The sequence below is a fragment of the Lutjanus erythropterus genome, chromosome 6 (assembly GCF_056507025.1).
Source record: "Lutjanus erythropterus isolate fLutEry1 chromosome 6, fLutEry1.hap2, whole genome shotgun sequence".
In the NCBI taxonomy this organism is placed as follows: domain Eukaryota; kingdom Metazoa; phylum Chordata; class Actinopteri; order Lutjaniformes; family Lutjanidae; genus Lutjanus; species Lutjanus erythropterus.
The window spans coordinates 9,114,200-9,128,684 of record NC_139322.1 but is presented as its reverse complement, the minus strand read 5'-3'; the positions used below and the strand labels follow the sequence as shown (position 1 = coordinate 9,128,684).

At 37.4% G+C, this 14,485-nt stretch overlaps 1 protein-coding gene across 1 annotated transcript; it reads left to right on the top strand.

Annotated features, from left to right (window-relative positions):
• Window positions 1–358: 358 nt before the first annotated feature.
• Window positions 359–13,928, top strand: rap1aa (RAP1A, member of RAS oncogene family a). The gene is made up of 9 exons (XM_084720442.1): window positions 359–513; window positions 2,995–3,149; window positions 6,085–6,172; window positions 6,553–6,621; window positions 6,729–6,785; window positions 6,879–7,019; window positions 8,711–8,854; window positions 9,902–10,020; window positions 13,194–13,928. The coding sequence occupies exons 3-8, from the start codon at window positions 6,116–6,118 to the stop codon at window positions 9,989–9,991; spliced, it is 558 nt and encodes a 185-aa protein (XP_084576568.1). The 5' UTR covers window positions 359–513; window positions 2,995–3,149; window positions 6,085–6,115; the 3' UTR covers window positions 9,992–10,020; window positions 13,194–13,928.
• The last annotated feature ends 557 nt before the right edge of the window (window positions 13,929–14,485 follow it).

The following is a 14,485-nucleotide window of genomic DNA, read 5'->3' as shown; positions in this document are numbered from 1 at the left end:
AAAGCAGTTCCTCAATGAAACTCCTCACATGGAGGTCTATGGATTACGTTGAGTAACCAGATCATGATTTCTGCTTCCGCTTCTACACTACAAGCTGAGTGTCATGTACTTCTATTATAGTGGAGAGAAGTCAGGCATCTCTGTAGCAGATATCTCCAGTACTCAGCAACTCACACCACAACAATAAATACCACTACAGGCTGGAGAAAAAAAATATGTATTTTTGATTTTGGGTTGCATTGTCCCTTTAACAGCCACTGCTGTGCCTCACTTTATTCATCTTACTAATGGGGTGTACTGTATTTTTTCTGAGGACAACTTGAAAACAATAGAAGACATTATGCACCACTGTTGACAGCTGTACTGGAAACACTTTAAGTAGAGAATATTTAAATGATATCTTAACCTGGATAGCTGTGATAGGCTGATCCTGCTCCAATCAATAGCTGCTGTCCCTCCCGACCCTTCCGTACATTCAGCCAGTGTGATTTAGCGCACACATAGCGGAACACGGTAAGTGTCTTCCAGAGCTTTACCCCTGTGTAAAATTACTAAATTAATAGCTAATTATCCAGCTTGTGTTTTCATTAGTTTAACGACTAGTCCCTAAACGGTGGGTCGTCTCCGGTGAGACACTAAAATTACTTCTGGCTCCACTGTAGCGAAATAATTCTTGTGAGCCAAATAGCTTAGCGTACAAGCTAACCTAGGTGATGGGTTGAGTAGCTAACGTCAGCTAATGACTAACTAACGAGTTGTCGATACAAACACGATTTGTGTTTCAAGTAATTTAATATCCGATTGTATCTCACTTGCGGTCAGATATTTAGTAGTTTATCGCTAAATAAAACCCAATTAGCGTTTCAAAGCTCAAACGTTAGCAAGAGGACATACAAAACGAGATTTGAGAGTTCAGCCTAATGCTAACTGGCTAACTAACTTATTAGCCCCTACTGTTAGCTAGCTACACAGTTAGGTTAAGTGGTAGGCAACTTAAAATTGGGTTTAATGTTTGTCACACAAGAACTAATGTTAAACTGCTACCTCAAGCTGTTTTTATCTGCCAAACCAGCGTTTGTTTTAAGACAGTGTTTGTGCTGCACAAATCGCCGTGTTTTCTCCAGGCTAACACCCAATACCGTAAGCTAGCATTCACCAAATGTTGCTAGCCGAATGCTAACATTGGAGTTGTTTAAGCCCAGTCGTAGCGTTAAACAAGCGACTTTTTGGTATCGGCAGCGACTTCTCAAACTTAACATTAAATTCACATTTGAGTAATGTTAACTCGTTAATACTGATCATTTTAAACTGTGAACAGTCACAGTCTGTTGGTCTGGGAAACTAATAGCCACACCCTTCCTTTCGAAACCAACTACGCTACAAGTTGTCACGAAAGTAAGTTCATTTTAACGCAGTGATTCCCAAACTTTTTTACTGGGGACCCGCTTTTTAAAAAATGCCAAACCATCGCGACCCTCTTTACAATAATCTTTATCAATAAATGTTGAGAAGAGTTAATTTGTGCATAATATTCCTGGTCATTTTTACTGATCCCATGATCTTATGTTGTCTCGAAATAGACTAGTTGCACAGCAGACATTTTGACATGTATCAAAAAACTCTCAGGTGTATCAATGATCGTTGCATGCCACTTAGAGGAAGTCCTTTTATTGTGAGTGCTGGTTTACTGTTACTGGGATACTTTATGGACCTGCGCTGTAAATACTGTTATTAAGTCCACCTGTGTTTTTCCTGCTCTGACAAGTCAAAATGTCTGCTGTGCAATCAGTCCATTTGTCTGAGTTAACAGGCCATGTCATGTTTTAATTTTTATTTCCTCACATCAGGAAAATATACACATTTTAAGTCCTTTATGAAAAGGTGCACAGCTGATAAAGATCTTCAATTTCCCAGTATCCCAGTCTGTGGGAATGACTGTTTGAATGTACTGTGTCACATGCCAGTATGTACCTATGTTGGCTTAACTTAACTTTACATGGTGAACTTGTAAAAAGTTGCGTCAAAGGACGTCATCCTGACTTGTGTTTGTGTTGTGCTGACTTTAAATCCATTTGCCCCCTTCTGGGTCTGACACATGGGGATCTTCTGTATGTCAAATTGGACTGGGGAGTTGCCTAGCAAACCATAATTTCAAAAAAAAAATGTCATCAATGTTGAAAACAAACATTTTCTTTTTATATTGGTGGTGTGTTGACCTGCAACAGGTGTGTCAAGTGAATAAAACAACTTTGTTTGTTATATAACATGTGACAGCTCACCTCCTGACTTCCATAAAGTAGACTCACACAGCAGCACTTAAATTGGCAACAGACAGTCATCCCTCTAAAGCATCATCAACACACTGTGATAGTGCAAACTGCACAGCAGATGATTTCAATCATTCTTCTAATTGCCTGTCTATCCAATGGCCTATCTTCCTTTCTAAGGAGATAAGCAGCATTTTTTGTTTTGTAGCAAATGACTCCTGTTTTCATCTAGGCTGGTAAGATAGTGCTGATCTAAGGGTCAGTATTTATCAGCACTTTTTAATGACCTGTTTTTAATAAAGATCAGGAGAAAAAAGGTTGAATTTAACCACTTTATTTTTCAAGCCAGTCTTAGACTTTTAAAGAAATGCCATACTGGCAAGCTGACCTGTCCTTTTTATTATTAATATTGTCCTCACTGTCTGCACACATTTACTCTTTCCATGCTGTTTTTGTTGTGTTGTCACATGTTGATGGTGCAACACACTTATAAAATGATTGACTGTATTCATATCACCCAAGTGTGTAAAGATAGGTTATTTATGAGCCAGGGCATATTTGTTATGTGCTTTCATGGTGGTATACATTGGATTAAAGTAAAACTATTAAACATTTTGCTTTTTGCTTTTTTCTTGTCACTGTTAATAAATTGTCTATTACCAATGCACATACTTATTGCATAATTGCTCAGGCATATGTAAACCTGTGAATATTTTGTTTATTTTAGGGCCATTTCCCTGTCTAAACAGTTTGGTGTAGCCCATATTTCTGGCTCCCGACCCCCAGCACCTGCCCGCCGACATCAGTGTACCTGAGGATCTGCCGGCACCCCCTCCTCCCCAGATGTAGAGGGAGTTGTCATCTGCAGCAGCCGTGTACACAGTAGGTTCAGTTGTTTTCACGGCATGAATGTGTTTTTTTGTGCAAGGCTTTTGTTCACATTTTCTTCCTTATCATAAACGTGGGATTAAGTATTTATTAGCTGTAAGTATTGCGACCTCCCAACAAGGAGGAACTCTCATCAGCAAAGCCAGCAAAAATTCATGAGTAGGATTGGTGAAGGTTGTCAGCTCAAGTGCTTTGATACTTGAAATGTTTGAGTCCGGGCTCATATCTAATCAGAGGGAGGCTTAGGTAGCTTATCTGATGTCACAGCTTCCAAGAAAGTTTTGTGACACCCACATAAATTTACATTTTAAACACAGAATGATTTGCCTTTACACACATTTTTAGGCTAACAGATGCATCGGGCTCACATTGGCGTCACCCTTAGGTGGACCCCCCTCACCCCGGTAATGATTTCAGTGGCAGTGGTCATGTATGCACCCTCTGATCTCCATTTTCTGTTTGTATGGTGTACTTGAGTAGAGGAGGGTCATTACAATGGCTCTTTGTAGAGTGCCTCGTGTGCCTGTCTCACACTGTGGGTTTCTGGTGGTGCTTCATACGTCGTAGTTAGAATTGCAAATGCCAGTCGAGTGTGACAGAGTGGTTTTTGTATTGTTTGTCTCAATGTTTGACAAACGTCCGACAGACCTAGTATGATTAGTAGATTCAAAGAGGTTCTTAAATGAGATTTTACTTTGCATCACCCCCTCTTTGACATTTGTACATCAAATGAAGATTGCATTTGCATTTCAGAATGACATTTAAAACACAGCTCCTTGAAAGAGCCATGTGTGCCTCTACACGTTTTTTGAACAGTTTGGTTATGTGATTATTGGCTAAGATGACGTTTTATGAGATGTTTTTTGTGCTGCCACTCATTTACACTAAACTTCATCTTAAAACTGGAATTCATTTTATAATTAGATGAAATTCAAGATGAAAATTCTTTACTTTCTTTACTCTGTTCTTTCACATCCACATTCTGTCAGACCTGAATGCAGATGTGAAACCTCTCAAGTTTTCTCTGAAATAATCTGAAATATTTATATCATGTGAACCCAAGAGTGACGGGCTTGATTATCAGTGTGACATGGCGATTCCCAGCGTTCGGTCACACATTTTCAACTTTCATCGGACATAAAAACAACAAAATTACATACAATTATGGTGGAAAACGACACTACAGAAGACAATCCTTTATTGCTCAGTGATGCAGTCATTATTAGTATGACTTTTTATTCACTGAGCGATCCTTGAATGATTACAGATTGTTTAAAGAAAAATGTCTGCATCCTAAACATTTCCATTCCTGCCTCAGTTCTTCTGCCTGCCAGCATTTTCTAGGTCACATACACTGTCTAAACTGTGTCAGGCTGATGGAGTTGGTGATAGGTCATTCTCCGTGGCCTTTCTCCTCCGTATTGTAATGAGACAAAGTTATTTGTGGCACTGGACCTTTTACCTACTCACTGCACTGTCATTTTCAGAATCGTTTGCACTTTTCTGAGTGCATAGGTCCACATCGCAATTTATGGGTCATATGTTGCTTTTTACCGTGAAGGCACTTAATTATTCTTTGATGTCAGCGCTACAACAGAGTAAAGCACTGGTCTGAATTTCTGGAGTTAAAGAACCCGTCTATAGTTTCCTTCAGCTCCTCTTGATTTCTTTCTTTGTTTCTTTGTTTCTCTTTTTTTTTTTTTTTAAGGCAACGCCCCTATTGTCATGACAGCTGAACTCCCATGGTAGTGGGTGGGAAAGAGAGCTCATTTTTTTGGCAGACGAACCACGTTTTAATCTGCTGATGTCAGCAGTGATACTGTATAGACAGGGTGTTCACACTGACATCAGCTCTGTCAATAGCTTCACTGCTTCAGTTAATTTACATTGTAATAGACAAAAGTTTTTTTATTACAAATAGAATGAGTTGCTGTTATGTTGACGGTCAAAAAGCAACAAACAGGCTGCAACAAACAGTCGATTTCGTGATAAACCACACTAAAATTCCTGACAGTTTCAAATTTTAATTATCTTCATAACCGTATTTGAGTATCATGCTTTGAAAAACTCTCAGAAAACGTAGTCCAGCATCAACCAAAGTTAGCAATAGTCTTTCACACAAATGCAAAGCAGCAACCTCGCTTCTTTTGCATCAGTGAAAACACTGACATCACAAATCATTGAGAGGTTTTCTATGTAAAAGTTGTAACAATATTGCGATTAAAATAACCATGATCATTTTGGTCACTATAATCGTGATGTAAAAAATTTTAATACCATTTCATCTCTATAATTATTTTTATTCTAAATTAATCTGTCAGTTATTTTCACAAACTGTTAACTTCTTTTGGCCAGCCAATAGTTCAAAACCAAAAGACTTAGAAAAGAAAGCTCATAAATATCATAAGTAAGAAGAAAAACAGCAAATTATTACATTTAAGATGCTGTAACAAGCAGTTGTATGAATGCTTGAAAAATGACTGGAACAATTGATCGATTATCAAAAAACTGTAGTTGGCAACTAATTTTCCTTTAATCAACTAATTGATGCAGCTCTTGGAAGATTTTACAATAAGATTTAAAGGAAAATTTGTTGTAATAGATGTACTTTGGATATGACATGAAATACTTCCAATCAGTCAAGATTAAATTATCCTCAGTTTCATTTAGCTTTTGTTAAGTTTAATGTGTGAGACACTGAAAGACAAATACAACCACAACAAAAAGACATTATAGTTAAAGACAGACATCAAACAGCAGAGTGCTCCACAACAACGTCACCAGGAATAAAGAACATTGTCCTTGGAACAGGTTATTACGGATTAAGTTAAAGCTTGTTCAGCTCACCAGGCCTTTTTTTTTTCTGTAGCTGAAAGTGACACAAAGATCCTCTGTCTCACTTTCTCATTCTTTCTCTGTCCTCTCACAGACCCTTGTGCTGTCCAGTGAAGTTGCCCACCATGCGCGAGTACAAGCTAGTGGTGCTGGGATCAGGAGGTGTGGGAAAATCAGCACTGGTGAGTGATGGCTGCTGCCACGGGTGGGACTCAGCAGCACGGACAACCGAGCTTATATGTTCATTACAGTTTTACAGTCTAATATTTTATTGACATTCTTATTATGAAATTTGCAATAAATTAGAATGATGATGGATCAGATGGATTCTTAGCGCTACAAAAACTGTGTTGTGGTACATGGCTTTATTCTGTGGATCAAAGTGTTTAGAGTTGCAATGTTTCAAGAGGCCTCAATAAATAAAATAAGGATTAGGAGGCAAGAATAAGCCTGAGTTGTTCATCTAGAATCTACACTAAGTATATTTTATATGTGGGGAAAAACGGATCACACTGAAGACTTAAGTCTTAATAGTTTCCTTTGCTTCATGTGTCCATTTCAGACAGTCCAATTTGTGCAAGGCATTTTTGTGGAGAAGTATGACCCCACAATAGAAGACTCCTACAGAAAGGTGAGCTCACAAACGCACTTGTTGCACCTTATTTGACCTCCAGAATTTGTCAAAACAACTCAATGATTCGAGTGAATGTGAACATTTTGTTTGTTTTTCTCCAACAGCAAGTCGAGGTCGATGGACAGCAGTGTATGCTTGAAATCCTAGACACGGCTGGAACAGTAAGTCAAGTCAGAGTATCAGATGGACAGGTTTCACAAGATGAATGCAAACAAGCTGCTGATGGCTTTCCCCCTCTGTTGTTGTTTCTATAGGAACAGTTCACAGCTATGAGGGACCTGTACATGAAGAATGGCCAAGGTTTTGCTCTGGTGTACTCCATCACAGCGCAGTCAACATTTAACGACCTACAGGACCTCCGGGAACAGATCCTGCGAGTAAAGGACACTGAGGATGTGAGTGTTATACTCTCTTAAAATGTAAAAAAAAAGGTTTCTCTTTCCTAATTTACACTTTGTGTTATTTAGGGCTCAGATACTGAATATTAGATTATTAGATGTTTACAGTAAAAATAAAAAATCTTGGTGTCAGCTTTTTGAATAAACACAAAACTTTCTTGAAATGCCTTTAAGCATATGTTTAATTAAGATCGTCATTGTTTCATCAATTGACCAGGCAAATAATCTATTTTTCCTTATGCTATAATCAGTGAAGTGATTTTTCTTGTAACAGTAATTGTAGAGGAGGAAATCTGAAACATGGCAACATGGTAGTATCACATTAAAATACTACTGTTCTCTTTGGCAGTTGTATATTATGTCATGCATTAATTCATTTATATATGTCAGATTTTTTTTATTTGATTTTTTCATATTGTCACTGTCCTGTGTAAACCATATATCTCCAAAAGAAGTGGGCATCCAACCAATGATTATTATCACTATTGAATAATTTACAGACTATTTTCAGATTCTTTGTTTGGTTGTTAAGACATGAGAAAGCAGGGAAAAAAAATCCTGTCACTGTATGTCCTGTTTTGCCAGAAATATTCAATTTTCTGAAATGCAAAATAAAGAAAAGCAAGTAAATTCTCACATTTGAAATGCTGAAACCATCAAATGCAGTTTTTCTTGAACAATTACCTGAGCAATTACTTGCAGGTTCATTTTCTGCTGTTTAATTGGGGGGGAAAAAGTCGGTTTCAGCTTTTTAACAATGCATTTTTAAGATGGAGTCTCATATAGTTTATTTATCTTCAAATGTGGGAAAGGAAAACTTGTTTATTTGTCACTAACAAACAAAAGAGGAACAAGCACTGGACCCACCGATACCCAGACATGTTCACAGACACAAGTGAGTGCACTTGATATGCATCAAAAGCACACACATCTACATACAGACATGTAAATAATGTATGAAGGAGACGTGTATACATCTATACCAACCCACACAACTGCCTGAAAAAGAAATATGACCCAAGTATAAAATATGAATGTTAAGTCATAAATATAGAATGCAAACAAGATGATATAGATGAGGGGAAAAAAACGTATGAAGATATACACAGTTTTCATCACACGAAAAAAAAACATTCACACTGATACATAGAGTATAAACATATTTTTGTTAATTGTTGTGAAATTACATATTTTTTCTACATAACCCACGTTAATAATTTTCCTCAGTCTGTGGAGATTTTCTTTTCTGTGATAACCTTTGGTGTTTCTCTGTATCATCTGCCTGTGTCGCCTCTCAGGCTCATCACTCTCTCATTAAAGTCAGCTCTGTGGGAGACGGGGCAGAGCAAAGGGGGGCAGGAACTTAGTGACAGGATGGAAATGTCAGAGCTGCTGTTCGATGCTATCTGCCTCTGTCAGTCTTGGTCTCTTCATCTCTTAATTTAGAGAGGGGATATACAACATGCTGAGTGTGGGCTTTATTTATTCATAGCAGGTTGCTTGCTTCGGTATGTAATTCATGGTTAAGGTCTCGCTAAATTATTTTGCAGTTGAATATGTGCATCTGCCATATCATAAACCAGTACTAGTTGATGAAAACATTGCATTAAAAATGCTGTGCAAAGTAAAATATATCTTTGCAATGTCAAACCGTTAATCAAACTTTGACATATGTGTTGATCAATCAGGTTCCCATGATCCTGGTGGGAAACAAATGTGACCTGGAGGACGAGCGTGTGGTTGGCAAGGAGCAGGGTCAGAACCTGGCCCGTCAGTGGAACAACTGTGCCTTTTTAGAGACTTCAGCTAAATCAAAGATCAATGTTAATGAGGTGGGTATGACTGTTATACCACATGCTGCATGTATGACATATACTGATGATCATTTTAAAAAGAAAACATTTTGAAATGTTTAGGGCTGCAACTAATGATTATTTTCATTGTTGATTAGTTTTTTTTTGGTTTATTAAATGTCAGAAAACAGTGCAAATGTCCACAATTTGTCCACAATCCAGAGATATTTAGTTAACTGTCAAATGAGTAAAGAAGCCAGAAAATATTCAAATTGAAGAAGCTGGAATCAAAGAATTTGGATGTTTCTCCACCAGTAGCAGCTGGCAACTAATCAGTTAATCATTGCAGCTCTAAAAATATTGACCTTCTCGAGCTGCAACTCGATTATTTTCTTGATTAATTGCTTGGTCTGTAAAATGTCAGAAAATAGTGAGAATCACAATTTCTTTAAGGCCAAGATGAAAAAATCTTTAAAGATATTCTCTTTACTATCAAATAAGCACAGGAAAACCAGAAAATTGTTCACATTTTAGGTTCTAGAAACAAAAGAATTTTGGCATTTTCTCCTAAAAAATTACTTAATTAATTAATCCACTGCAAGGTTCGCAAAAATCTTGAAAGTTTGGAAAACGCTTAATTTTTACCATTATATATCATATGAGCAGCTGGTAAAATAGATAAAGTGACAACATGCATTCATTGCTGTAGGTATAAATTCTAGAAACAATTTAGATTTGATGATAAATTCTAGAGAGTTTGGTTTAGGTACCATGAAAATGCTTGAATTTTTACTCTAAAAAGCAGTACAAACGCTGCAACTGTTGTTGCAGGTTCATGGCCTTCTCATACACTTTTGCTTCAGCAGAACCAAAAAATGCATAGTGTGTGTGTGTATTGATGAGATAATGTGTTTCCTAAGTGACTTTGTTGTATGTTAAGAGCTACAAGCCTCCATATTTCCCATAATATCTTCCTCTTCTATCTTACGCAGAAAAAAAAAATCATTGACTTTTCACTGTAAGAGATTTGTTCTGTGTTCTTTGCTGAAGCGAAACGTTGAAACGGTCGAACTTCCTCTGTTGCAGATTTTCTATGATCTGGTGCGACAGATCAACAGAAAAACGCCGATGGAAAAGAAGAAGACAAAAAAGAAGTCAAGTTGCACACTGCTCTAAAATGCCCTCCCACAGTAGCTCCAGGCCAGGTGAGTGGGTGTTGAAACAAATTTATTCCAGACTTGTGCAGGGCTCCCGCTGCTCACTGAGCTCTGAATTGTCACTGAATGTTTGGAGGTTTATTTCAGTAATTATTAAAGCAAGCATGTGTTGTGCTGCAGTAACAGGATAAACTCAGTTAATGGATGTGGAAAGCGTCAGTGATGTCTTTTCAGACAAGGATGAGTCATAAAGCAGCTCTGCAAGTTTAACAGTTAATCTTTTTTTTTTGGGAGGGAGGGCGAAGCCAAAATTCGTAAAACAAGACAAATTTAGGACTTCTCTTTATAATTTGAACAAAGACTCTTCAAAATGTTTTATGTAAAAGATGGAAACCTGTCATGAATGTTGTGGCTCCACCTGCTGTTGGAGCATTGTAACTGTATTTATCAATAATCACAAATAGTGCACTGCATTAATATACTAGACTATACTAAGAATGACCAGCCACTGTTTCCCAAAGCACGCCATAGTGTTCTTGTTTGCGTCTCTAGCTTTCTGAATGTAAAATAGTCTTCTCAGTCTGGTTTTAAAAGACTTGAAGGTTAGTTGAGAGATGTAGGTGTTTCAGAAGAGAGTTTTATTTACCGTGATAATTTGAAAGGCCTTCTTAATGCACCTCGTGGGCATCTTTCAAAGTGTCAGTCTTTTTAGCACCAAAATCCTTCTTTGTGTTACCTTTCCCCCACAGCAGTTCATCAAGGAAACACTGTCCAGGTAAACACAAAATGGAATTTTTGTACTAAGAAAACTGGCAAACTGTTGAAACTTTGCAATATATCCATTGTTAGCATAGAGCAGGAACTGTGGGTGGGTCCCCCAGATAAGTAGTTCATTAAAAATGGATTTTTGATGGCCATTATCAATAGGAGGTAGGATTACAACAAGTAAAAACAATTCCAGCGTTCATATGGGGTCTTGCCAATTGTTTTGCTACCAAAAACATGCAAACTTATCCTTTCAGTGTATCATTTGTATCAAGGAGATACAATATGCAAAGATACTGATATATATTATTATATGGTGTCTTTAAACTTTTGTTGTATCACTTGCGGATGTTCTTGGTGTCTAATTTCCTTGTCGACTAAACAACAATTTTAATTTAGACTAGTCTAACAGTGAGGAAACACTCAAGCAGTTATAACTGACCACGGTTTATTACTTGATCATGTAAAATATTGGCTGAAAAAATATTATGTGAATTAAGAGTAATTTGAAGCCATTAATCAAATTCTATGATAGCCAGATCATATTTTAAATGCCACTGTAATGTGCTGTGCTTTGCACCTTGCAATATGAACATTGCACATTATCTTACGAAAACAATGCACAAAATGCTTTGCCTTGTCAGACTGAGAAGGATCACAGTGTCTGGCAGTAAATGACATTGTTCACCTGGAGCTGATGTTAGCTACTAGCCTGCCACACAGTGTGGCTAATGTTAGCAGTGCTAGCAGTAGCAGCCTCCTTTGCTTGCAGGTTAATGTCTGTGTCTGTACTGAATGTGGTTCCACATTTCTCTAGTTTATTCTGACACAGCCTACATTCATCCTTTTTTTTCAGTTTCTAGATCAAAACACTGCTAAACAGTGCTGGTTTTACAAGCTGTTATCTGTCCCACTTTGCTGATAACAACATCAGGGCCATCAGGGCATTCGCACTGGACAAGAGGGGCTGCTGTCTGCTGGAGCTGCAGCCCCAGCTACTGACAGGCAGATGCATAATAACTTCAAGGCAACCATTAACTGGCATTGTACATTAATAAAATATTGATAAATAGTTTAACAAACTAATATTTCTGGTGCTGACTAGCAAGGGTGGTGATGTTTAATCATACAGTCAACTAATCGTGCACATCCTTATGATCACTGCATTATTACCAGAGAAGGTGTGATACGTTCAGTGAGGTTGTTCAAACTACTTGTTACCACTGATGGTTTATTCTGAACACCGCGAAGTGAATTAAAGTCATGTTAATAGTATTCATTATCTCACTGAGAAACTCCCAAAACAGATTCAGTCTCTAAAGCAGGAGTCTCAAACTACTGGTCCATGTTATATGTGTATATATATATATATATATATATATATATATATGATGTTAATAATACATTTATGTGGATTTAGTTTGCTTAACTTACCATCTAAAAATCCATCATGCTCAAACTTAAATATTGTGCGCCCATGAAGGAAGAAGTACACAGCCCACAACATGACTCAGTTATGCAACTGCTACTTCTTTTTATTTAAACTCTTTTCACACAGAGAACTGTTTGCAGCATTTTTGATTGGTCAGCACCATTCAAATATTCAAAATGAATTTTATGTAAATTGAATGAATTGCACTTAACCTATTTTGCTTTTTTCTTCGTTGCTATTAAAATAACTCAGCTGACGTGACGACACTGCTGCTGACAGGTCTTACTCGTGTTCAAGCTACTGTTTACGTAACACATGCTGCTCATGTGTGTTACTCATGACACAACTCTCGTCACGGCACGCCCCTCAAAGTCAGTCATCAGTTTAGTCATTTATTTTAGGCTCATAGGTTGTGCTGGTTTATACTGTTTTTCCCCCCCTCAAGTGACACAGCATGGCCAGTGGCTCTATTACCTGTATGCCTTGATAATTAAAAGTTAAAGTTAAAGTAACTTGGTTAGTTCACAATCTAGTGATTCACTTGAAAACTCAACCATTTTTCTCCTTGCCTTTATTAGAAGTAGTTCATTCAGAATTTGATAATTGGCTGAAATTAAATATTTTGATTAATTTTTCAGCTATATCGTCTAGGGGAATGGTTCTGGATTGATTTATCACTTCGGTGTTCAACGATCCAATATGATTGATGCAAAGTGAATATATTGATCTGTATCATCATCTTTAAGATACGCCTTTACTTTGAAATTCCCAAGGCATGACTGTGTCACCAGTGTCTTGAAGAGTTCAGTCAAAAAAATCGGCAAATCATTATTTTGTAATTGTATTGTGGCAGACTTTGCAATATCAGCGAATACTGTATTGTTGTCCAAAGAATTTATGTATCGTATCATGATGAAACTTGTGATTTACACCCCTCTCTCTAGCTCCTCTTTCTCTGCAAACAGCTCGTGTTCTACAGTAGGTTTAATATGTACTGACATAATTTTTTTTCTTTTTCTTGCAGAAACTTGTAATGATTAACTGTTTCCCAGTGGATCGTGCCAGCATTCCAAGTCCTCTCCAGAGCATTTTGAAAAAGGCTGACAGAGATACTTCACCACTCGCAAAATGGCAGGAGACGGCACATATTCTCAAGATACTCTTCTCTGCTTTTTAATGGCAAAGAAATCCACCTTTTTTTGTATTGTCAGCCTGATGACAACTCTGTTCTTGTTTTAAGTTCTTTTTTTTTTCTTCTCCAAGGTGTCTTTCTTTTTGGAAATATCAGTGTAAAAGAAGAGACCGTGGGTTTCAATCCATATATGGGAACTAAAATGTTTTATTAAAAGTAACATCAATCTTTGGCATATTGTGACAATACGTTTGCAAAAGAAAACATGTGAAATGTCGGCCTTCTCATACATTTCTGCACTAACGGTGTCAACAAAGATGCATCATTGTCCATAAGTTACTCGCTCCTACTTACAAGGATGTGTATTGACGAGATAACATCTTTCCTAAGTGACTTTGTTTTATATTGAAAGCTGCAAGCCTTCCATATTTCCCATAATATATTCTACTTCCATTTTTGCATAATAAAGCTAAGGAAATTAGTATTTTATAGACTGATGGGGAAAATGGTGTGTTCTGATTTGTGTCTTGAGGCTGAAAATATATTGTACTAAACCAACTCTAATATTGCTGTCACAGATGATTTTCCAGCTTTTATGAATGATTAAATTTTAGTACATTTTCATTATTTTTGGTCTTGTTTTTTCTTTATTGAAACTGGTGTTAAATGTCATTGGTTTGTTGTTAAATGCTAATGGTTTTATCAGTCGTGTTTTCTCCACAGCAGAAAATAGGCTAAAGCTGGTAATGCATTAGTGAAGTTCTGGTTTGTCAGGGCACATTAGCGACTGGATCGATACCTCCAAGAAAGCCCCTACAAGCTGAAAGTGTAACTAAAGTGTTTCCTGTTGGCAGAAGTGACAGCCTAAGCCCGAGTCACCAGAGTTTTAGGAATTGAGTCAGCTGACCCGCAGTGAGGGAGGGAAGGAGCAGAGAAAAGAGGAACTGCAGGCTGAGGTGGAGGCAGCAAAAACAGAATAGAAACTGTGATCGGATGGTGGACTCGCACACCTCAGTATGATGGTGAGAGACAAATAACACTTCAAATGTAAAGTTTTACACCAGTAATGGTGTGAATCTTACATGTACAGACCCTATCTGCCTTTGAACTTGCAACGTAATTTAATTTTTTTTACTTAAAGGCCCAGTAAGTGAAAATTTACAGGGATTTATTGGCAGTATGTG

Bases quoted from the DNA above. Each gene is read 5' to 3' on its own strand.
- rap1aa (XM_084720442.1), top strand. From the start codon at position 6,116: ATGCGCGAGTACAAGCTAGTGGTGCTGGGATCAGGAGGTGTGGGAAAA. The intron at 6,622-6,728 runs GTGAGCTCACAA...TTTCTCCAACAG, and splicing joins TAGAAGACTCCTACAGAAAG to CAAGTCGAGGTCGATGGACA. The intron at 8,855-9,901 runs GTGGGTATGACT...CCTCTGTTGCAG, and splicing joins CAAAGATCAATGTTAATGAG to ATTTTCTATGATCTGGTGCG.